Source organism: Chlamydotis macqueenii, chromosome Z (genome assembly GCF_036417535.1).
Source record: "Chlamydotis macqueenii isolate bChlMac1 chromosome Z, bChlMac1.mat, whole genome shotgun sequence".
Lineage (NCBI taxonomy): Eukaryota > Metazoa > Chordata > Aves > Otidiformes > Otididae > Chlamydotis > Chlamydotis macqueenii.
The window spans coordinates 60676256-60702430 of NC_141593.1; the positions used below are offsets into that span (position 1 = coordinate 60676256).

Sequence of the window (26175 nt, forward strand, 5' to 3'; positions counted from 1 at the left end):
TTAACTAAGCAGAGTGTATAAGTGCACATTCATAGCATGTATCTTCTACATATTTGCAGCTGAGGCCTCCTTTGTTCATACACACATATATAATTTCAACATGGATACAGCTGCAGTAATGCAAACCTTAAGGACAGAAGTGCTCTACTGATGCAAAACAATCATTTCAGCCTGCTGATATGCATAAAACTGAAATAAACCATGTACGCATGTTTCTGCTTGCAGATGTGGAACACCAGCGCCGATAGGATTTGTACTGTGGCATTAACACTGGGGGAAAAAAAAAAAGGAACCCCAAAAATTCATTAAATCAAAATCACATTTATTACTATTTCTTTTAACCCGGTCTGTTCCAAACTAAATTCCACAAGTACTGAAGTTACAGCACTGTTTAAAATCAAACAAACAGGAAAACCACTAGGGATGTATTCCTTATAAATTCAAATCCCAGCCTCAACATTTGACTTAAGAATTGCTAAAATATTCACCTATGCCCAGAAGCTAGTCTTGGAAGATTTCTGTATAAAAGCCAGTAACACGCTAAACTTAAGGGCAACCAGGAAATACACTTAAATTTGCTTAAAATGCTAAGCATTCATTGACTCCAAAGTTTAAAACTACCTTATGTAAGGACAATATTATGTAAGACTTTAATGCAGACAGGTTTCCTTTAGTCTATGTTTTATTACTGAGCAACGACTATTGGCCATGATTACAAAGCTAATTGTTCTTAAGGATCTGTAAACCAACACTAGCCACAGAAAGAAAAATGAACACAGCTAAGACCGTAGCCAGGCAAAGCTTTGCTCAGAAAAGTATTTATAAAAGAAAACTCAGAGTACAGTACAGTTATTAATCTATGCAAGTCACTGCTTTAACACTGTATCATAGAAGAAATCACAACTTAAGTAAACTGTTCGCTTATTCATGCTTCTTAATCTATGCACTGATTCAGGCATTCATTTGAGAAATTACATGCTGAATTAATTGCCATAAATAACCTGCAGTAACTTTGCCAATGATGAGTACCGGATGGTAATTCTGAGCAGGCTAACAGGGCAAGTTTGTCTGACCTGTAAAGTCACCGATCTCACAATTCACACATTCAGCAAGCCAGAACCTCACGATTCGGTTGCTCACCCACCAGACTGCGCAGAAACAGCCTGGGTAACTGTTTCTGGTCACCAAAACCTCTGCTGTAAATAGAGCAGTATGCGCCACCTCCTTAGAAAGTACTTTTCCACGCTAGTGGTAATTCTAGAAAAATAAAGGAATACCAAAGAACCAGAATAAAGAAAAAAATGAGTTCAGAAGAGCCAGTTTCTTCTCTGGATTGGTGAATGCATGAGTTATGAAGAGACTAGTTTAAAAAGTATAATTAAAAATCGTCTGACCACCCTTACCTCAATACTTCTACCAGTCTTAAGTGTTGTTACCAATATAATACAAATTATACTGAAGGTTATGTTTATTAGTAGAATGAAGGTAATTGCAGTACTGCACGAGACAAAATAAACACTTGGAAACATGAGAGGGAGGAAGGATAGATCTTACAGGAAATGTGATTACAAAATTGGCAATATTTGATGGGTGAAGACAAATAATGAAATAAAAGCAAAAAAGTTCCACTGAAAGACAGGAAAGTGTGGATTTGTGAGTTGGGGAGGAATAACAAGGAAGCATTTAAAGAAAGATTTCTTCAGCTCTTGCATCATACTAGTTTAAAGACAGAAACATCCAGAAGGATATAAAAACTGCCATAAAGCCCCAAAACTCTAAAGGAAGACGGAAAGTGGCCAACAGGCAGAACTAATTATATGATCACAAAAAAAAAGGAGGCAAGAACAGACGAAAAAAGGGAGAAATCCAGGGAAACATCTGTGAAATCTACAATTAAAAAAAAAGGAAAGAGCAAAGATCTTCTAAACAGCTGGAAGAAGTCCAAAGAATTAAGAAGTGCTGCAACCTTGGAAAGATCAGGAGCAGTGGCATTAAGTGAGACAGAAGGCAACCGAGCCATTAGACTTCAGAGCGATGGACAGCCTAGATAAGTAAGTCAGAGGCAAACAGACCTTCTCAAGTTATTAATATAAACTTAACTAACTGGAAATTTTATTTATTAATATTTGATGCTTAATAATAGGAACCAATTGTTCAGCTGCATTTCTTTTTTTTTTTTGCTTTGAATGCTGAGAATTGGAGTAGGAATAAAGCATAATTTCTTGTGGGTACCTTAAGAACTAAAAAAAAACACAGCAAGGGTAGAAAAGAAAATGGTCTGACACACTACAGTGATGTTAGATTTATGAAAGATTTCATAAGTGATTAACAAGCTTCATGGATGCGTTTACACAAATGCATAATGGGTTACAAATACACTTTGGTGGAATACGCTAATTATCTGTAATTATCAATCTAAAACCCATGTTTTTACTCTTTATATTCTACACGTGCATACTCACAACTACAAGATTTCTTAACATATCCTAAATAAAAAAACACAGCTACAAACGGCATGGTTTTGTCACTGATTTCACATTCAAAGGACACCTGCTGCTTTTGATCCTATATCAGTTTCAAATAAAGGGCATGCCTGCGATTCTTTTCTTTCTACCCTACTTGCGACCTGTTTCATCAAGCAGTATCTCTGAATCCTCCAACTAATAACATTTCTTCCCCCAGCTTTTTAATACCGCTTCATTCTTTTCCCCTGTTAAGGGGGGAGGAAGATGAAGTACAACAAACAACAGGAAGGGAATACACCTCTCTCACTTTCTCATTTACTCATGCGTACTGCAAATCTGTGGAGGGGAAGACGGAAAATGAAATACCAGAGTGACAATTCAAGCTGCTCTGAGTGGTAAGGGCCCTTCCCAGTCTAAAGCACCCCGAATCTTTCAATCAGGCCTGGTGTAGATTATTTTCAGCTAGATAATTTTTAGGCTCTCTTAAATCATGAGCACCAGAGCCAACAAGGTCTGATTTCCTACAGGTTATCTGCTGTGGTTGACTATGGTAAAGAAGTCTTTCCTGGTAGTTATAAGGGCCATCTCCTCAATGAATTCTGTGGAGCAGAATGAGCTTAGACCTGCACTCATCAGTTCAAAGGAGGTATTTACAGAACCTCTCTCCTCTGCAAAGATGTCTACTTTCAAGAAACACATAAGAACTTAACTGTCACTCAGAGCATTACTCCTCTGGCAGATCTGAAACTCAATCTGCAGCTTGAACAATGATTTTGAGGAATGGAGAAAGGGAACAACAGACAGACACAACAAGCTATGGGAGAACAGGTAGGCTACTAGGGTTTATGCATATGGCTTTTTTAAGTAGCAGGAGAGGCTACAGAGCACCAGGTGATACAAATACGTTACCAAGCAAGCACTCCTCTGCTTTTGACACCTTTCTGACAAAAGTCTCTCACGCAGCGCTCCATGCACTGGAAGATCTGGGTGTTGCACGTCTAGAACTGATGCAAAGCAACTAAAACCAAGGGCATGGCAGGATGTCACAAGCAAGGTGAAGGTGGATTCCCTACAAGCTCCGAGTGCTATTGAATTGTTCTGATCCAGGCTAGTACACAGCAGAAATAAACACAAGGGCAGTAAGCCTATCTCAGGCTTTTTCTCATTTAACTTCAGATTAATCACTGAGCATTTGCATACAAGCTTGGAAACAGAAGCAAAGCTCCAGTTCATTCGCAGCTAAGTGGAGATACCGCTGCATAAGCAAGTACCATGCAGCTGAAGAATGCAGAGAATGGAAATAGCTTTTGGCTGCTACCTCAGGTTTCTGGTGCACACCAAGAGACAAGGAGACAGAACAGTTCAAGTTTAAGCTGTGCAAGCTGATAATAATCTCTAAAGGCCCGAACACATCAGTGTTCTCTAGCAGTCTGGAACAATACCTTCTGATCCCAATATGAATGACACCAAAACAAGGACAGTCAAGGAGCAGCTCGTGCCAGCTTTGTGTCATCTGAGAACAGCATGGGCTCAAGAATGCCTGCGAGGCCAAGGACCTGACTCCTGCTGTGGTTTGGGCAGGTTTCAACTCCTCACAAGAACAAAGCATTTTGGGACAGCCTGCATGCTAAGATGAAGTTTCCTGGAGTGGGGGCAATCTAGGCAGCTGGAAGAATTATGTATTAAAATGTCACTTTTCTACTCCTCTGCAGATTACATTTTCATGAGGGTCTTAAGTTGAAGATAGCTAAAACATTAAGTCTGGTTTTGTTCTGGTCAGTTTGGTGAACTCAGCTGACTTTGGAGCAGATACAGAGTAATCCTGACAACTAAAAGCATCTGATTAACTGAATAAGTTGACATATGGCTTATCCAGGGAACAGACTTCACAGACTTCCAGAGCTGGAACCACCTTTTCACTTTAGACTTAGTTCTTCAGGACAGCCTCAGGGAAGCCTGAACACTGCCCATACCCAGTGCTTCTTATGCCAATGGGCTGTTTGGGACTGTGCTACGGCACTACTCATCTGGCAACTTTAATGGGCAGCAATTAAAAAATCCACAACTTTTACTTTGCAGTCATGACAGCGTTTATATGCTGCTTCAGTGCTGCTCATCTGACTGCCCTGGTAGATACAAGAGATTTTGTGCAAGAACACAAATATTATTTTTTTCTGCTACTACCTAAGCCTGTTACCACATACAGCTGTGAATTGTAAATAATGCTGACTTGATTACAACCTCATTCTCATGTAATAATAATATTAATCCCATGAACTGGTACAGAAGTCCCCCAGCATCTTGTCTGTATTACTGGATTCAGGATTATGGTCAGCCACGTGTAAGCAGTTTCTAGGGCACTGACTGGCCCAGACTTAATATGTCAGTATCATACAGAGGTAAAACAAACCTCTGTGTTAGGAAATTAGCTGCTACACTGCAGGCACCCTACAGAAATAAGTGATTACCTCATTTACTAATGACCCATGAGAAACAAACTCCATATGTATGCTGTTTCTTAGCTACTATTCTAGAAAGCGGCTCAATCTGTTAACTGAGCACAGTAAATACCTAATTAAATTAAATCTGCAATAAGCCTGAGAAAAACGTATTGAAAGCACTCTGCTTGATTACAGACATTGGTCTAAAGTAACAGACTTATTGATCTGGTCAACTTCAAGCTTATGCGCTACACCCAATTTAATTTCAGAAGAACAATAACTAAATTTTACTTGGATCTCCTTTCCCACTCCCCAGGGAAATAATCTAAATTGACTCTGGGTTCAGGTGGCATAGAGAAACTATTTAATAGGTCAGAGGAAACATTTATTTTGTTGCAACTATGGACACAAAGTTACATTAAAAATGCAAATATGGTTTCCAGTGCAACGATTACATAGTCTGGCTGACAGGGTCACATGCCATGAACAAACTTGGCGGGTGGGGGAAATAAACCAATTGTTCTGCAAGTTCAGGATGATATTAAAAATCATATTTCAATAAAGTCCTCTATAGGTGCAAACTAAATGAAAACAACTGAAAAAAAAAATCCTGCCAGCTGTGCCTGAATATAGAGGCTGCTTCATTTTGTTAAGCTCTGTGCCAGCCCAAAATTAACCCTTCATCTCCTGGGCAAGACATCTATTCAATCTGTCCAAGAAGCATTTCCTTAAGGAAAGCAGAGTGAACATTTATGGCTGTATATGGCTTGCTGTATACGGCTTGCTGTATACAAAAGACAGCTCACAGCCTCTAGCAATTGAAGACTCACTCTCTCCAGGGTCAGTGGTCTGAACATAATTCGGGTCAGTAACGACCTTTAGCCACTTACATGAAACAAATTGATGATCAGTTCTGTTTCCACCAGAAATGCTTCCATAACAGAGACACCAGTAAGACATGCAGCATCCCTGCCAACAGTTCCAAAAGACAGGCCAGCAGCTACTACATCGGCTACTACGTCCTAGGCCCTGCCTGCACTAAGGAAATTGCAAAATACTCGGTAACATCGCCAGTACTTGTGTGGCTCCACAAATGCCTGGTTCACAGAGGATTCCAATATAGACTGACCAAGTCAAGCGGCGTCTGCATATGCAGAACTAAACAGCATTTTCCTCACCATCTAACCCAGCCCTCTGCTGCTGCTGGCAGCCAGACAGTACCCAACAGCTTTGTGCAGAGATACTACGTCTGGCTGTAGAATTAACGCAGTCGTATTAAGCAGGCCAAATAGAAGTACACTTTTTTTGCTTTCCTTTGGACACAATCCTAATATAATGATACTGGTTTTAATAGGTATCCCTGCATGGTCACACATTCTTCAGAATCACAATCCTCCTGTCTGTTAGACACCTCACACTCTAATTTCTGGCCTAATATAGCCATGAGTGGTTTATATTGATCTGTCCTGCTCCAGTTTTGTTCCTAAGTTTGAACAGCCATTAGCTCCCATTCTTACTTGCTTTCTACAGCACTTGTAAAGAGAGACCAAATTCAGATTTTGCTTTGCCAAGTTGAAAGGACAATCTTTGTAAGTCACTCCTCCAAGTAAGCTGCCCATTTCTCCGACCATCTTCTACATCTTTTTTTGTTGTTGTTGTTGTTTGAAACTGAACCTTTTCAAGCACTACATAAGATAAGAACTACATCTAACAGTCCAGATCAGATCTCATCACTCTTCATAGTCTTTCCAGTCTCTACTGGAAATAACTTATCTGCTATATTGTAGGACTGAATTTGCCACCATGCATTAACAGCTCAGCCATGCTGATCTCTGAAGGTACAAACACCAATTCTTTCCCCTTCTCTGTTTTTTAATTGAGGAGCTCCTGGCTGTCAGCATAAATTCTTCTTACCAATCTTTTAAGCACCTTAACTTGCATTTCATACTTCTCAAAATGTAAATATTTTTCTAATAAGTGTATCCTCAAGGCCATCTATTTTTTTCTTGTTTGATAACCCAGGACTGATCTGTATCATCGGTAGTGTCAATATCTGCATTTGTGCAAGTAAATGTCACAAGCACATGGTGGTGCTCCCCACCACCTCAACCTTGTAATAATTCACCAGATGCATAAATGCTACTTCTGTAGCTCAGGGGGGTAGTACTGCCTCTGTTTAAAAAGAAGTGTCACTATAAAACCCGTCCAAAAACTTCAGGACTGAAAACGACTTACACTTATGGCACATAATAAAAATAAATTTTACAAAGGAAAAGTTGAAGTCGTCTTGTTTTGTACGACAGCAGATTACTATTCTTCCCTCATCACATACACTTTTTTTTGCTGTTAAGAGAGGCTAGAGTTTCACAAAGGTAATTTGTGGCTTGGTATCTGAAGACTGGAAGTCTCACAAAAGGTTTATCTGCTGCCAGTAGGTAAAGAGCAACACTTCCAACAATTTTACCAAGATACAGAGGACCAAACTGTCACTCATATTGAACATAAACTTCAAACTGCCTAGTTTAAAAACAAATTTTTTTCATATCTAGCCAAAACTCTGCAGATTTAATAGGGACAAAGTTAACAAATTTTAAAAGTAACAGAGACTGAGTTCTCTGTTCTCTTAGATCTTTCATATTTTGTCAAGAAATTTCCAGATTTTTCTACTTTGAGCTCCACACAAAGCACAAGGCCTTTATGTGACCTCACAGCATCATAAAATGTAGACAGAGAAGCTGTATACGGCTGGGACTACTCATTGTTCAGTTCTGAGAATTATTACCCACTGACAGGAGTCCTGCTCTTTTTCTTTCTCTTAATCACAAATTGAATTCCCATCAAAAACAAAGAAATACTTGTTGTTTACAGAAAAAAAAAGAAACAACAAAAACCACCTCACAGGAAAATTCACTGAATGAACATCTGCTTTCTCTATAGGCAAGTTACATATGCTTCCTTGGAGATGAATATCAGGTTTTCCTGTTAACACATGATTTCTGACATCAGGTCATTGTACACCTTGGTTGTTCATCACACACCTTTTTCAATTATAGAATCATAGAGTCATTTAGGTTGGAAAAGACCTTTAAGATCATCAAGTCCAACCGTAAACCTAACACTGCCAAGTCTCACTAAGTCCTAAGTCCCTAAGCGCCACATTGACTGTGGTCAAGATCTCTTCTGAATGTTTAACAGATGAACTGACTACATGTATATATATACACACACATACATACACACATACTTGTGTATATGTAGTCTGTATGATGTTTCTGTATATACCGTACATACTTACACGAACAAGTACATGCACATATACACTCATATTATATACACATGTGTACACGTTTATCTATACAAATGTACATATAGATATGTATATACACAGAAGTATGTGGAAGTTTGGATTCACTGAAATGTTCCGTTTGAAATATTTTGGATTCACTGAAATGTTCCATTTGAAATATTTTCAATCAAATGAACTCACAAAATGCAAGGCAAGTGTCTGACAGATCCCTACTTGAATTTTTACAAGACTTTCTGGCATGAGCACTTAAATACCAAGAGCATCAACTTCACTGAGCACTTACGGGATTTGGGGAGCTTTCATTTTGTCAGAAATCGTAACAAAAATTACTTAAACAATGATGTGAGCTGAAATTATACATGTATAAAACCTCCGGTGAATCAAACCCCCTAGTTTTCAACCAGATCTATTTTACAATAGATCAACAAAATTAAGATTATTGTAACTGAATTGATCTGAAGTTTTTGTCCAAGTTCTGTAATTTGCATAGTACAGCTTTAAAAAGAAAAAGCCCTACAGCCATACAGGAAGAGTAATTCAAGAGGAGCTTGTTCTGGTGACAAAATCGTACAAGCTAGGAGGAATAAAAAGCCATCACCTATGCAGCAGCCTTACCCTTCTACGCAGTCTGTCTCTTTCTTCACGAATTGCGTTCATGGTGGCCTTGGTCCTGTTCAGCTCCTCCTCTTTGCTACACAGCATGGCAGTGAGGCTCTCATTCTCTTCCCGCAAGCCAGCCAGCTCCTTTTCCCATCGAGATCTCTCTTCAGATAGATTTGGATAAAGGTCACGTCCCAGTACACCCTCAATCTCTTCTACAGTCTGCAAAAATAGTGTCATCAAAACCCAGAAAGAAGTAGAGAAAGATGATTGAACGAGACTTAAAATACACAGAAGTCTGTAACAGGCAAATACATATACTTGTCGATACACACCCAGCACCACAACACCATTCGTTTACTTCTTTTGTTCGATAAGTAATATCAAGCAAAATTATTGCTTATTTTGTTTGATAGTTTGATCATTTTATTAAAGTATTTCATACTGACCAGCACCAAAGCAGATGGATGTTTTATATGCAAATTAAAACACAAGTCACTCGTGAGTGACAGCAATCCCAGTATTTTTATCTCTGAACACTTTAAAACAAATTAAAGACTCCTTGCCATGGGTGAGCACTGAGCTTGTCATTTCCCAGCCTGAGTAACAGGCAGAAAGTAGCAGTCTGTGAACATGCATGGCATGGGGCCTTTCTTAGTTCTAAAGTAACTCCACGAAAGGGCAAGGAAAATAATGGGACAGTAAAAAAAAAGAGGACTCTTCCTTCCTATGTCCCCGAGTATGTTCTTTCCTAGAGGTGACAGAGACAAAAGAAAGAAAACTGGCCTTGACTAGGCTTACATTATACCAGAAGACGTTACAGACTTTCTACTTTCTCGTGCCTAAAAAAGGCTGGGTTTCTCTGTGACATAAACCGCCATTCAACACTTTCTGCCCCATCCCCTGTCTCAGAACTGTGCCTTGTAGGCACCGTTCAGCACAAAGGATACTCAGCAGCTTCCACCAGGCGAAACTCAACTACACACACATGCCACCAGCAAGGGAACACTGCCGTGGCTAAACTTACCGTCAGACTGGTCATTCAACATGGGGAAACACAGCGTCACACTCAATGTGTCAGATAACTACATGCAGTTCTGATTCTACTACACAATGCATGCCATGCCTGTATCAAATTTTTTCACTTATGGAAGACCTTTGCAACAAGCAAAAACCCTCCAATTGTTGCTTGTAAGTTTTGCATCTCTCTGAAAGCAGCATGCAGTAAAATGGTAGGAAGAAATGTGGAAAACAAATGTAACTAGCAACCTAGAAAGTTTCATTTTATTGGGTAATTCAAGAACAAGTTATAGCTAAAGCCTATACTTTTAATATGGAAGATAAATAACGCATGTACCAAGGTTAAAAATAGTCTTTTTAGTTGTTTTATTTAAAAGGACTTGATTTTTATATATAATACAAATTACTAACTGAAGTTTATGTCCTTAATTTGGGTGGCACTAAAAGAACCAACTAGAATACAGCTGAAAAAGACAAACCAAGCTGAAAATACAATTCTGCTTTTTTTTTCTCCAAGAAATCTTTGCAGTGTTTTCAGCATTGTCTGACACTGAGGTATCAGTGCAATTTTATTGTTTGTCCATTAAAATGAAAAGTTCATTATTTATTGCTATCAATACATTAATCTTAAAGAATAAATCTTGGCTACAGCAAGACTCCTTGCTGAGGAGGAAAAGACTTCCATATAAAAAAAAAAAAAATATCTATTTTTAACAACTAGTTCACGGTGTCTCTATGGAAGAAGCAGGGACAAAACTTTCACAATCAGGTTCAGTTTATCCTTTTCAATCATATTTCATGTCTCTCTTCTATAAAACTACAATATGTTTAGAGCCATAAATATAAAACTCCATTGACAGAGTGTCTACGCTATAACTCTGCTTACATACTTGGTACTAAGTTTAAACTACTCTTCTAAAAGAGCAATGCCTTGCAACATCTCTGTAAGATGAAAGAAGCCACATCTCTCCCTTACATTAGTTTCACTTGGACCTATAGGTCTCAAATTATGAGAAGGGAAGTTATTTCAACACAAGGATGAGTTCAAGTTCTGAATAAGCATAGGGAAGTTAATCTTACAATGTGAAGAAAAGCTCTGTAACGGCAGGAGCATTGCCTCCTGATGATGCTAGCTTTATTATAAACAGTGCCTCTTCATTGCTGTCTTCTCCTCTCCCTTCTTCCCCTAAAACTCCTCTCCTGTTTCATGTGCTTCCTCTGCTGCTTCCTCACCCCTCTCATGCCAAGCTCTGCTGCTGCCTCCTTCCTCCTTATTCCCCATGCTCCTAGTGTTGCTATTTTTCCAAACCCTCACTTTCTCAAGCCTCTTCTCCTCCTCAAAGAACTACTTGGGATGATAAGCCTGGAAGGGAGCAATCCTGAAAGAGGAAGGATTGTCATGAGGAAGCAGCAGCAGTGGCTCAACACCACAGAGGTATCTTCAGTCTGAGAGGCTGCCGTTGTTTCTCCAAATTCCACTGCTACCATCTGCCCACACAAGTACAAAGTTCAGGCAGTGACAGCATCAGCATGGGTCTGGCAGTCATCCTAAGGGCTGTCTTATAGTCCTTAACAAAGTTGAGGGACCTTTCTGCTTGCTTCTATGCTCCTTCATTTTGATGTGATCAATATCCTTTTGCCGACTAAACTATTACTACAATTCCCCAGTTTGATGACCAACATGCTACCAACCTCCATGGTAAATAAAACATAAATATTATACATGGATATAGCTATGTAAAATACCAGATTGTTCATTTTTCTTCAAAGCAGTATTACAGAGCAGTTTTACCCAGCATACTGCTGCACAGCAGATAAATTCAGGTATAATTTCATGGACTACAGGACTGAATTACAATGTAATGTTCCAAGCATAGGGCAGGATGTCAGATCATGGTAATTCCAGTCTTGTTTGCCTTAGTTTCCTGACAAGGGGTGTTATGTTACAGACATGATATCAGATGAAATCAGCAAGTCTCAGGTTTAAAAGAAGCAAAAAGCCATGCTTTTTCACAAGGCATAACTCAAAGGTAGAATTTATTCCTACCAGAATTTATGGAGGCCAGGAATTTAGACAGGTTAAAAAACACATTAGATACAAATACAGAAGAAAATTCCACCCATGACTATTAAATACAAAGACATCATCTCTGGCTCAAGAAGTTCCTAAACTGACCTTGCTTTCCCCAAAAGTGGCTATGCATGTAGAGGTCGCATGAAATAAAAAGTCTGCATTTTGGACCAGGAAGAAGCTGCTGACAGTTACTTATCATTATAGAAGTCTGACTGCAATACATTTCAATCAACAGTGAATAATGAGGTTAAAATAAAAAGCTTGAGAATTAAGCTTATGGCAGCCCTTTTGACATTTTGTTGAATTCACCTCCTGCAGAAGTTTTCGTCTTATCTCACTTCAGAGACTTCTGTGGACCTCACACAGACCAATCTCTATCTGTTTTCCAGGATCCACAATCTCTCTCTTGGTGAATACTGACTTCTAAGAATGCTTAACCCTAAACCTCCAGATAATACCAGGTAACATTTAAAATATTGATCCTAATCCTCTGAGACACTCCAACCTCCTTTAAGACCATTCCCAAGAGACCCAGAAGTCAGTCTGTCACTCTGTCTCTCAAATACATCCACATTCTTCAAACTACTACTTAACATTAGTTTCTTTATAGGCCATTATACTCCTCAGGCACCACTAAGGAGAGGGAGAGAGGGGACCTTTCCCAGTAGTATGCCAAACGGCTGTCTAAGCCTTCTAGAATGGCCACAGACCTCCTCACCTCAAGAGCAAGCTGTCAATTTATTTGTTCTGATAAATGAGTCATTGACACCTTTCCATCTGACACAAAAACTTGTTCAGCTCTTCCCCTGCATACAGTAAGTATATGGTTCCCTTACTTTCAGGTTCAGAATTGCAATCCCTTCATTATATGTGCTATCAGACATCCTTCTTATTCTGTTACATGCACAATAAAATAAAGACATACAAGTATCACTTGAATTACTTGTTCCTCTGTCTGGCTTTTCTCATTAGTATTAATACACCACACATGCTTTATGTTAAATACTAGCTTCTTATTTTAAGACAGCAAAGTCACAACTTAAGCATAATTTATAGCATTTTATCTTCAAATTTCAGTGAGTATCACACGTTGTGTGACCAGCTGTGTGACCTTGAGCAAATGACAACTTGTTTGCTGGATAACCTTCCGAAAGTAAATTAACTGCTGAGTGCCCTCCTTTCTCTTATCTCTGAAAGGAGCATGAGGCAAAGACAGTACTGATTTGAGATGAAAAGTCTGTTAGTAGCTCCTCCTCTGCCTTGAAGAATTCAGTGTCAAACAGGTGTACTGCTGCTGACCTAACACAGGTTGTGGGCTGGAGTGGATGTCTGTGAAGTACTTTGACACCTTTGGAAGTAAAGTGCTATTGCTAAAGAATGCAAGCAGGTGTCCCAGGCAATGTACACACTGCATTTAGAGCCTAACGCTTCCATTACCTTAATGGCTAAATCACAGTGTTCACTGGCGGTAGTGAGTTGCTCAATATGTCTGTCCACTTCTGCTACTGATAAACTGCAGCTGCTTTTCTTCCTCCCACAGACCACATTTTCCAGACCTGTCAGCACTCTTTGCAGTTCTGAATTCAGGTCACTACAGTTATCTGAAAGAAAGCAAAACAGAACAAAACAAATATTGCAACAATTAGTGACTCAGTGAAAAAAGAAACTCTAACCTAGGAAGTGCCTGTTGCAGAACAGTCAAGGAATGTCCTTGCAATCTGTCACTTTTTCCTCACCAACTGATAGGCTTAAATACCATAACCACATGAAATGAAATCACGAGTTATTTCCTAGCTGACAAATAACTCTCCTCCTACTTGTCTGAAATGTTCATTCCTTCTTCAAAAACCTCTCTTTCCTGAAGGACAACACTTTAAAACACCACATGCTCACATACTATGCCATTTCTATTTTGTTATTCTTTTTGCCATTCAGGGCCTATCATCCTGATTTTATTACCCTCAGAGGTTTTTCTCTGTAAACTCAACGTTTTTTTTCTGCCTGGTACATTCACCGACATTATGAATTCATGTTTTTTTCAGAGAAATTTTTGTGGTTGTACTCAGGCACTGCCTGATTTAAAATACCCTGGTGTTTACAGAAATGATCCCTCAGGACTATCTTGGAGCCTATGTTCCATTTTTATAGCTATTTCTTCTTCAAATGAAGCTGCAGAATATTCAGGGATCAAAACAGCACACCTTGTTCTCTGCTATGTTCCATACTAAAACCATACTATCAGCATACACAACAGCACTATTTTAATGATAAAATGTGGCAAGGAATCACTTCCTTTTCTGTCTTCAGGCAAGGCTCTTCTAGTGTCTTGGGCACTGCCACAGCATCCTCCATTTCTGTGAAAACAAGTGGGTCTCAGTACATTGCTAGCTCACTTCATAAATTATTTTCGTTTTTCTTAGGCTCACACTTGGCGACAGACAACGGCAGTTCCTAAGCGAGACGTGCTGCCTCTTCGATCAGCTAGTCAGTATTTCTGTCTTACTAGTCAAGAGTTTGCAATAACTACCAACTGCACAGCACACAAGTGATGCACTACAAGACAGGAGTGCACCAGCAGTTCCTACACCTTACTAAAAACAGTGGCAGGCATTCTTGCTGGAGGGTGTTACTTCTACACTACTGCTGCAAGCATTTCACCATGGTCAGAATTCCCTAGAAGCCTCATGGCTGTGGTTCTTATAGGGGACTAAAGCAGTGTGGCATTGAACTGCATCTGAAATTTAACAGACATGAGACACCAGATTATTGCAGACTGCCTTGAAATCTCTCTGTGCAAGAGAAGACTGAAAGGAGGGGGATGAAGGGATAAGATGATCAGATAGTAAAAAAAAAACCTGTGAACTCTTTTCTGCAAATCTAACTACACAGCCTAATGCACATAAACATGAATCCATTGCTGACCAAAAAAAGAGTTTAGAATGATGTCACAATATGGTATGAAAAACACGAACGGGCAACACATATAAAACTTTACTCTTGAAGTCATATTCACTAGTTCCTGACTAGCAGCCACCCATCTGCTGTAACGATACCAAAAATACCTTCATAATAACACTCACTTATGAGCAGCACATACCATGCAGGATGCTTAACTGTAAAAACCTCTTTTGTTTGCTTGAATTTATTTGTTTCCATAATATCTTCTGTAACAGACATTTTGTCATTTAAACAACTTCACAAGACCTTGCATGCTGGGTTTTTTCCTACAACAACATTTTCCCCCCAAAACATGCGTTTACAATGAGAACTACATTTCTCACAGTAAACCAGTACAACCCAATTGCAAGCTCTCTCTCTTTGTGATTACATTATTACTAATATTGTTCTATCAATGCTTCTAAAAATTGAAGACACTGAAATACAAATGTGCTGTGGCAGGTCTTGCATTTATACACAAACACAGCTCCAGAGCTGATGTACTCATTTAAGTAATCATACAGAAAACCTCTTTTATATGGTTGCTTATGACATCCACATGTTTTCTACATAATTAAACTCCACTTGAGGGCAATGAATACTACACCCAAACGTCAGCCTACTCTCAGGTCCATTCCTCTAATAGGTACTTCACTGGAAAACACAGCACAAGTTCTCAATAATGAAGTGCACTACTCCGAACAAGGAGAAACTGTTTTAATACAGTTTCCTATGTATGAAAGCAAATATTGCATGTTGCTTTATAACCATCAAAGCCTCATGTAGAGTTAATAGCTTAATATTTAAGGACCACAGGTTCTGCAACAGAGCTTAAGACTGCTATTTCAATGATTTCCTAAAATACTGCTCGTGTACAGTATTACCCACAGAAGCTCCCAGGCACTCAGCCGAGGGAAGAAAATGAAGACCAACTATTTGGTTTTAAATACAAATTAAGAGAAAAAGTATTCTGAAGGGAAATCTGGAAATCAGGATAGCATTACACTAGACTTCTGCTAATCTACAGCTGCGGTGCTCAGCAATTGTGCCCAAACATTCAAAACACTATCCCACTGAAGGCCTAATATCTGCTTGTGCTTATATCATAAACTTTAAGGAGTAATTGTGCTGTAGTTGTAGGCTCCTCAGATGATCAGTAATTGGGTGCAGATGACAAAACAGACGAAATTCTGAAGGAAAGATGCTTGCCCTCTTAATTCCTAACCAGAAAAAGAACAGTTACAGATTGGAAGTCCTCCCTCCTTGCACTATACCTGAATGTCTTGTGTCAGATTTATCCTTGTCTAAATCCATTTCAGTAAGCTATCCCTTTCCCATACTTTAAAAAGGCTCTCAATTTCCAAAAAGTGCAGACTTTCTTTATAATTAGGCTGTAAAACAACTGGACAGACAGTTCAATTTTCCACACTTTTCCCCCCAACTTTTACTCTGTCTGCAATTCTTTTCTAGAGTTAGACTACTGTACAGGCATATGTAACATATGTGAACAGCTTTTTTCCCCTCTTCATTCCCAAAAGTCATGAGCCCTCCTGAATAATCATTCAATTTTAGACTCCATAGCTATTCTACATCAATGCACAGAGGTTACTTCACGTACAGGTTGTGGAGAAGCTCAGCGTTTCTTGTGATTAACACAGCCTAGACTCATTTATTTCCTCACCAAACACTTGGATTTGCACTCTAAAGGCTATAACGCCCTTCTGCCGTGAGAAGGCATCATGTCTACTAAGAAGCGTTAACTCACCCACATCTGCAGTGACCACAGTGGACTGATTTTCTGGTACCGAAACAGAATTCTGGTCCATGCTGTGTGAGTCTTCGTTAACCTCGTGCTGGCTTTGGCTGAGCTCTGAGCGCAGCTCTGAATACTCATCTTCTTCCCTGTGAGAAAGAACAAAGGCAGAAATAAAATCCTCTGAGGAAATACATATCTCTGTGATACTTATTTCAGATCTGTAAGCTGAGCTACAGGATACAATCCACACAAGTGTAATTGTTTTGTTCAACCAGTAGAAAAGGGTTTACACCCTTTACTGCAAAGCAACTGCACTATGCCCGTTACACCCACTTGCAGCCGCCAGTGCCTGGTTTCCATTTCTTTATTCCCAAGCTCATTATTACTCCAGACCACTGTGCAAGCAAACAATGGGCAGAACTGACTGCAAGCAAAGATGTGTGCAAGAAGGAGATACGCCGCTCTGCAGTAACTCCCCAACTGACAATTCTTAATCAGCACAAGTGGCTTTTGAACCCAAAGTGGATTAGCAATAACCAATCTTGTTCTCTTTCTCAGTTCGAGGATGCTATTGGCTTGTGTGCAAAGCATGCACATGCACATAACTGCATGTGTGCATCTAAATGCTCTTGGGGACAGGTAGGTTTTTCATTTTCTCTTCTCAAAAGAAAGAGAAGTGACTACAGTGCTGAACCACTGGAGTTAGAGGAAAATAAAAAGCCTCAATTACCTAGGTTTTAACTTATCTGTCAAGCTGGTTCTACTAAAATAATTGAGGACACAGAATACTTTAACTAAAGCTAACGAGCTTAAAAAAATTAGGGCTTTTCTCTTCTGTCTCCACACTAAGAGTTCAAAGCACTAGGAAAGAAGATAAGTAAATGAATAATAGCTTTGCCTGATAACATGTGTAAACATTTTTTTCTTTTGATCCACTTACTGATTCAATTCAGAATGCCTTTTTTTTTACTTCCCCAGTGACTGTTTTGACATTAAAGTATGTATTTTAAACGTAAGAAAAACACCAGCTTACCCAGGTGCAGAGCCCCTCTGCTAAGTAAACAAGCAGTCAGCATCTTGTTACACACTAAATCAAATGCAGAGATCCATTTTGCTGTAGGTTCAGCAGAAAAGTGTGAGAATGGAGCTGTCTGGATTTGGAAACAATAAGAAACAGCACAGAGCTATCTAGGGATCTGCATCTGGAAGAGGCATCTGTAACGTTAAGTCTGCTGTGATTATGCTACATGGTGATGATTGTTTCTTGCAGAAATATTGCAGGATTAAGCCTGGTGGTGTGCCTGGATTTGCCAGGCAAAATAAGAGAGAAGACGGCGCATACACACATGGATCAATGACAGAAGCAAAGTCTGTGCTCAAAGTAGCAGAGGTGACAATTTATGAACCAGGCCAACTCAAAAAAAGGAATTTCAGCTTGCTGGCTGAGCAGGGTCTCCCAAGGTATTCAGATGTAACTTCTACAGCAACTATGACGCTCTTCTACTTTGCTCTTCCACTTTGCTTCAGTGCAAAGAAAGTTTGACTTTATCAGGAGCACTCAGTGACTATTATTAAACAAAAGTGCAGGTCAGCTGTTTAAAACTGAGATTTAGATCAAAGAACGGTCTTTAAGGTACCATGCAATACATGTTTAAGAAAGTGCCAGAACCCAATAATGAGTAGCAGGAATTAAAACAGTGTAATGAAGACACATAAGTGTGAGTTAATGTTCCATGAACTCATTTATTATTAGCCACAGCAGAAGCCAGCAGTAATTAGCTTTAGACAAAAACAATTACCAAGCACTCAAATATAGCACTCAAATGCAATAGTTGCATTTTTTTTATCTGAAGGTAATACAATTTTTAATTTATGAAACAATGAGTCCAGCACTTTCAAAACCTGAATTACCTCTACAAAGGGACAAGAGGCTGTGTTGATCATAAAATAATGCCACACACAATAATAATTTCTCACTACTCTCCTTTCAGCTGTTGTTGCACAGATTTTCTGTTTAAAATTCAACACAGCTTCACCTAGTGCTGTTTTTTCAGTTCAGGTACCCTCAGTATCTTGGGGCAGCTGAAAAGCATGTCACATGGCAGGACTCACACTCTTCCAACGACTCAAGCCAGAAGTCAGTTTCTGAATGAACTAATGTTTCTAAGACCTGACGAGCAAGATCAGAAATCAGTTTCTGGTAAAGCGACAGCAAGGTCAGTCGGTCTCTCACCATCACTCTCACAGCGTGCAGACTGAGGGTTGAAAACACAAGGGGGAATTTGAGGGGAACAATGCATCACAAATATAAATTCTGCCTTTAGAACTGAAGTTGCCAGTAACAGAAGATACTGTTTGAGGCTCCCCTCTCCCGAAAATAGGAGAAGAGTCCTCCAGTGGCACTGGAAATGCAAGGCGCTCAACAGCTGATGATGACTGAACTCCTACCACACTACTCAGAAGGTGGAGGCATTACCATGACATCATCTGCCATCATCTAGGGCCTGGCTGGAGAAAGCAGGTATTTGTTCACCTATGGGCTCTGATGGTTCGGTGAGCTGGAGGCAATTAAGATCAGATCAAGCTGTTCTAAACACACAATGGCCCGGGATCAACCACTGGACCAAAAAAGTGTATTTTACAAGTACGCCTGCACTTACTGCTTTCCTCATGTTTGGATTCAACCAAGGATCACAACTGTTGCACAGATGCCAAGAAAAACTTTACTAAATGGTGAGCAAGCTGGCACACTGTCAGCATCCTTTCACATCGCTGATGCATTCTGCCAGGATGTTGGCAGGGTGCACATTCTCTTCAAGGCTGCAAACAGTGCCTAGTTTCACAGTTAGGTGCCAACAGTTTTTCAACAATGGTTTCAGTTGAACACGTATTTTTAAAGCCTTCTAAGACTCTCAGGAAACACTACAGGTGTACAGGCACCGCAACTCAGAGACTGAGTGCTCCCTGTGTATACACACTTCAGGTCCCTCTGAACTAGGTCACTTGTGAACAAATAGCAATGCGCTTGAGACAAGAAGGGCAAGTGGGGCTGGGCATTGTATGCCGAGGTCAACACCATCACACCCACACTGCCATCTGAACTGAATCCAAGTAGCTTCCACCTAGCACAGATCTAGAAGATAGAATCAGATGTCCAGGTAATCATGTAAACATGACTATAAGTGCCATGTGTTATTTCTTGTGATGCTGTGGTCTATTCACTTTGCTTCTTCCTCATCAACTGCAAAACAGCCTACTTTTTGAATAGAGAGCTTACCTTTTTTTTTGGACAGAGAGTTTATGGGTCAGGATTAGAGGGAGGGCAGGGACAGGTGTCATTACAGTGAGGGTCTGCCTCAGGCCACCTGAGCAGGAGGACCTCTGGATGAGGCCCTCTGTAGAGAGACAGGAGCAGCCTCATGGTCACAAGCTCTGGTGCTCATGGGGACATCTGTTGGAGGGACAACATAGCAGGGCACAGGCAGTCCAGAAGGTTCCTGGAATGTGTGGATGACAACCTCCTCCTACAAGTGACAGAGGAGCCAATGAGGAGGGATGCTATGCTGGACCTTGTTCTCACCATCAGGGAAGGGCTGGTGGGGGATGTGGAATTCAATGGCAGCTTTGGCTGCAGTGACCACGAGATGGTGGATCCTTAGGGTAGCAAGGAGTGTGTGCAGTAAGCTCTCTGCCCTGGTTATAAGGAGACCAGACTGGCTTCTTCAGAGTAAAGTGCCATGGGATAAAGCCCTGGAGGGAAGAGGGGCCCAAGAAAGTTAGTTGATATTCAAGGAGCACCTCCTCCAAGCTCAGGAGTTATGCATCACAATGAAGAAGAAGTTGGGCAAAAATACCAGAAGGCCTGTGTGGATGAACAAGGAGCTCCTACACCAACTGAAAACCAAGAAGGAAGCCTATAGAGGGTGGAAGCAAGGACAGGTGGGCTGGGAGGAATACAGAGAGACTGTCTGAGTGGCCAGGGATCAGGTAAGGCAGGCTAAAGCCCTGACAGAATTAAATCTGTTCAGGGATGTTAAGGGCAACAAGAAAAGCTTCTCTAGGTATGTTGGGCATAAAAGAAAGACCAGGGAGAATGTTGGCCCTCTCCAAAAGAAAACAGGAGACCTGGTTACCTGGGACAGGGAGAAGGCTAAGGTACTTGTCAGTTTTTTGCCTCAGTCTTCACTGGCAAGGGCTCCAGCCACATCACCCAAGTCACAGAAGGCAAAAGCAGGGACTGGGAAAATGAAGAACTGCCCACTATAGTAGAAGAGCAGGTTCAGGAACATCTAAGGAACCTGAAGGTGCACAAGTCCATGGGACCTGATGAGATGCATCCATGGGTCCTGAGGGAACTGGCAGATGAAGTTGCAAAGCTGCATCGTATTTGAGAAGTTGTGGTAGCCTGGTGAAGTTCCCAATGACTGAAAAAGGGGTAACATAATCCCCATGTTTAAAAAGTGGAACAAGAAAGACCATGGGAACTACAGGCTGGTCAGCCTCACCTCTGTGTCTGGCAAGGTAATGGAGCAGGTTTTCCTGGAAACCATGCTAAGGTACATGGAAAATAAGGAGGTGATTGGTGACAGCCAACACAGCTTCACTAAGGGCAGACAGTCCCTGACTAATTTGGTGTTCTTCTATGATGTCATCTACCCAGACTTGTGCAAGGCATTTGACACTGTCCTGCATGACATCCTTCTCTCTAAACTGGAGAGACATGCGTTTGACTTGAGTTTTACAACAAACTTAAGCAAAATACTAGTCACCTCCTCCCACTCTCCCTAACAATGCAGACAAGAACAGTGAGATACCGTTACATAATTACAGTTTTCCAAGAAAAAACAGAGCCAAGGCTTATGTCCCCAGACTGCTCAAATGAAAAAAACCACCCTCATTCTACTGGACCACTTCATTAATGTCTTTTTGTTCCCATATTGCTACCCCTTCTTGAGCTGGTTGCAGGTAAATTCTGCACTGTCACTCATGAACAGCTGGGCAAGCAAGAGGCTCATCTCCTTGCACAGTATGTGCATAGGCAACTCTCTTCTTAGCCTCAATATCAAACCAGTTACAGCTTTATTTCAGCTGTTTTTTTGGGTGAGGTTTGGCTTCCAGAACAGCTGGGCTATCCAGAGTAGCAGCAGGGAGATGAGACAATAGCAGATGAATGCTGGCTTGCTCCCACAAACACGGTGACCTCATTTTCCGTAGAGAGTGCTGTAAGAACGGAATGCAAGAGCAGCAACTTTATGGGGCCACACACATGAAACTTGTTGCACCCAAGAAATAGCTAGCAGATCTAGAACAATCCTGGAATGTTCTAAAAATATTTCTGTAAGATTACTGCTGCTAAGATCAGCATATACCTGGGAAGAGGCATAGGCACTGACATGTGACTTAAGCTCTCTTCTAGAGCTGGCATTCCTAAACCACATGAGCAAAAGCCATTACACTTCAAGCTGTGTAAAACCCCTGACATTGCAAAGAAAAAAAACAACCAGCCAAACAAACAAAAAACACCTCACAAAAAAAAGAAAAAGATAAAAAAATTCTTAGAATGGAGAATATTAACTAGCTTATACAGCCTGCCAACACTCCTCGAACTCTTGCAATAATCTTATTCAGATTTAAACTCTTTCTCCTTACTTTCTGCTCTACTTTCTGAGGGTACTACTCACATTCAAACAATGAGCTACAAATTTAAAGATAGTACAGCTTAAGGAGGATAGTCAAAAACTCTCCATGAAACTCTGGTTTCTTCTAATTGTTTCCAGGATATTTTTGGGTTCTGGAAGAAAGCACGAAGAATGTCATAAAGCAGCAGTACATCAAGCTACATGTTAGTTTATTTTTACAGCCTAAAAAGATGCACGAAAATACCATACAATCTCTGTGTCAGCACTGGGGAAACACTTATCTGTTACGCAATTAATGTAAACTCAAGAAAATTGTTTCCAGAATGAGAGCCTACATTTTGTCATAGCACAAGTAAAGCCTCCACTCAGTATGACTTGTAGGTATCCGCAAGCCAAATCAAAACTGAAATCCCTTCTGTGTTCTGGTTTAGAGGAAAGTATAAATGTCAAGGCCCTAGGCAGGGCTGTGCTTCCAGAACCCTTTCTCTCAAGACCGTTTTGTTCCAGCTCCCAGGCTCTCAGTCCCTGTGGCCAAGGGTGGAGTGCTGTGAGTCACACCTGTCCCAGCAAGAACAGCAATCACACCACCCTTGCTCTCTGGGATGGAACAGCTTCTCAAGAGTGCCGCAAGTAGATCCCGGAGTGGATTTACAGAAAGTCACAGCAGGAAGCATCAGCTTTCCTTCTTTCAGTTGTCTTTACGAACCCTATGGAACCCCTCCAATCCTACCTCTGACATTTTTAGGAAGAATATTACTCCTCTGCTCCCCAGACACTGAATTATTGGCCTGCCAAAGAAAACAAGCTATTCCAATCACTAAAGGAAGTAAAAAATCCACTAACTTAATAAATATTTTTCTCCTTACTAATAAAACCAGAACAAACAAAGCCAGAGGAGGCATCCTGTCTGTCTGATCAAAATGAACTCTCTTACAATAAGACCAAAGAGCTGGAGCATGATAGTGGTGTGACACCTATTGCAGCAGTACTGTTTTCATGCCTTCAAAAGCCTGCACCCTCAACGAGGAGGCAAAACTGCACTTTTCATGAGAAGCGGCACGCATTTTTCATCAAGCTTAGTTTTTAGGCCTCACTTTCCTGTGCATGCCACAGCTGACTTGTTTATTGACATGGTTAAAAATTCACAGAATCCACCTGATTCCAATATTTCGTAATTGAGACACCACTTGGCACACAGCTTGCCACAGTGACTCCAAACAATTTTATGGATCCTATGTGATATTTTTCTCAAATGTCACATGGCTCTTCTGCCATGCAAGAAAAAAACATCAATGTAGCTCTCATGCTTCTCAGTCTTTTCAGTTGGCAGAGAGGAGGGTGGCATGGGCAGCCAGTATCAGGCTGAAAAGAAAGGTGACTTAGAACAAGACAAATAGGAAGTCTGTCTGCAGAGGTTTCAAGCATGAATGAACAAGGCAGTAACAGGGATTTTTCAGAGAAGTACTACTAGTTTACAAAATACTTACCTGAAAAATCTCACCCTGATCATTGTTATTTATGATCATCACAGAGTTGGCAGTATTTGTCTTCTTAAATACTGTTCTGATTTTGCTGGGTGAGGGGGGGGCCTAAAGTGGTAGCTTCTGTAGGAAACTGCTAGAAGTTGCTCCCCTTTGTTCAGTGGACTTGGCCAGGCCTAGGGCGGACCCGCTGCTGACCAAGGCTGAGCCGATCGGTGAATGTCCCGTGACAACGCCTCTGCGATAACATATTTAAGAAGGGGAAAACAGAGGAGAAAAAAAAAAAAAAAAGAAAAGAAAAAAAAAGAAAAAAGAAGATGTGAAGCAGGTGAGTGGGGGCAGAGAGGGGAAGGCATGAGCCTTGTGGGCCTTGCAGGCCTCACCCTCTGGCCTCCTGACAGGCGGCTGACTGGGCCCGGCCCAGCTGCAAGAAGTGGAGAGGAGATGAGAAGTGAACAAGATGTAAAAAGGATCCTGAGAGGTGTCTGCCACCCTGTTGTGAGGAACGGCTGCAGATGCCAAGGTCAGTGAAGAAGGAGGGGAAGCAGTAACGCTGCTCCCGGCAGAGATTCCCCTGCAGCCTGTGGTGCAGCCCATGGTGAGGCCGGCTGTGCCCCTGCAGCCCATGGAGGCCCACGCAGGAGCAGAGATCCACCTGCAGCCCGGGGAGGACCCCACGCCGGGGCAGGCGGATGCCTGAAGGAGGCTGTGGCCTGTGGAGGGCCCACTGGGGCAGCTGTTCTGGAGGGACTGCACCCCGTGGAAGAGATGACCCACGCCGGAGCAGTTTCATGAAGGACTGTGGCCCATGGGAGAGACCCCACAATGGAGCAGAGGAGGAATGCGAGGAGTTCTTCCCCTGACAATGAAGCAGCAGCATAAAACAACATTTGATGAACTGACCACGACCCCCATTCCCTCTTCCCCTGTGTCCCGCTCGGGGCGGGGAAGGTAGTAGAGATAACGTTAAGCCCGGGAAGAGGGAGGGGTGGGGGGAGGTTATCTTGTTCCCTGTGTCATTCTCCTACTAGTTTTAGAAATAAATGAATACTTTTCCCCAAGTTGAGTCTGTTTTGCCCATAACGGTAACTTTACAGATTTTCTCCCTGTCCTTATCTCCAACCTTGAGCTGTTTTTCTTATATCATCTCCCCCTATTCTCTCGGACGGTGCGGGGAGTGAGAGAGAAACTGCGTAGTCTGGTCCCGATCCGGGCTGAACTACGACAAATACCATTAATATAATGTGATTCTATCCCTGCTTTTACAGTGGTATATATGCATCACGATACATTCTCTTATTCGTTTTCTTTTTGCCTATAAACATTTTCATGAAAGGTTAAGAGAGAAGTTGTAACAACATTGCCTGGTGCTAGTAGAAGCATTTACTAGGAAGAACAAAAAACTTGCCAAAAAAACTTGCAGCCAATAGGCAAGGAAAAGTGCAAATTTGCTACATGGGTAGAGCACGATGTCAACATTAATTACGGAAGTGTCAAATCTAATTTGATGTTCTCTAGAACATCCACAGATTCTCATAGTTTAGTTGCATCCTGACAAACTAAACTTTAAGATGCTCCTTCCTCGTTCTAGTCCAACTTTCTCTAGGTTGAGAATAACGGGTAAAAGGAAGTGAGGGAAAGTGTTTTCCTGTAGTCAAATGTAAAGTTTTTTTTGACACAGTAACAAGTAATGTTGTAACACCCCAAGATTTGCTGCTTCAAAAGACAGACAACAACGTGATTTGTACTGTTGCAGTTTGTCACAAATACCAGTACAAGTAGATGCAAAATCTACTGAAATCCATTTGAGCCATATTTCTCACCACTAGTGATGTGGCTTAGCTGATCTACAGGATGCCACAAAACAGTTAAAGGCAGAGCTCCACGCTGAGTGGCTACATCTTCCTTTATATACCATTGTTATCACTTACCTGGTACCTCACCATGTTTCTTATGCTTAGGAATATTTAGATAGCACAGCGCAGTTCTTTGCAGTGCTCATTAGGGTCTATAAAGTGTGATTTTGCAGGGAGAATACAGCACTTTTGAGCCTTGGGATGATACTCTGCAGAACATACACCTTAATTATGGGCAGCTACTCAGTATTAGTCATAACAAACCTAACTACCTCCCAGTCATCATCAAATTATATTTAGAGCATAATTCAGACCATATTTTGCACCGTTCTTGCACTGGCCCAGAACTTCCAGAAAGTTGCCGTACCTTATCGTTGTTCCCTGCAGCCGATCAATTTTCTTATTTAATTCAGCAATGATACTGTGTAGCTCTGTGATTCGCTCCTCATAGCGTAGTGTTGTTCGCTCCTGCACATCTTCATGCTCTCTCATTAGGTGGGATTGTTCACACTAAAGCCGAGAAGCAAGGAACAGAAAGCGTCTTATGAATAGCTGCACGCAGATCAGATACAAGGCAAAAACGCACACCATTAATGGTT

At 41.0% G+C, this 26175-nt stretch overlaps 1 protein-coding gene across 3 annotated transcripts in view; it reads right to left on the reverse strand.

Annotated features, from left to right (window-relative positions):
- The window catches only part of MCC (MCC regulator of Wnt signaling pathway), a 212406-nt gene that overhangs the window by 41088 nt on the left and 145143 nt on the right, over positions 1-26175 (reverse strand). For all 3 annotated transcript variants that reach the window (XM_086771198.1, XM_086771196.1, XM_086771197.1), the window contains 4 exons: positions 25944-26086; positions 16610-16746; positions 13345-13508; positions 8829-9035 (listed from right to left, as the gene is read on the reverse strand). In XM_086771198.1, coding sequence (XP_086627324.1) covers positions 8829-9035; positions 13345-13508; positions 16610-16746; positions 25944-26086 — 651 coding nt within the window. The remainder of the gene's footprint in view (positions 1-8828; positions 9036-13344; positions 13509-16609; positions 16747-25943; positions 26087-26175) is intronic.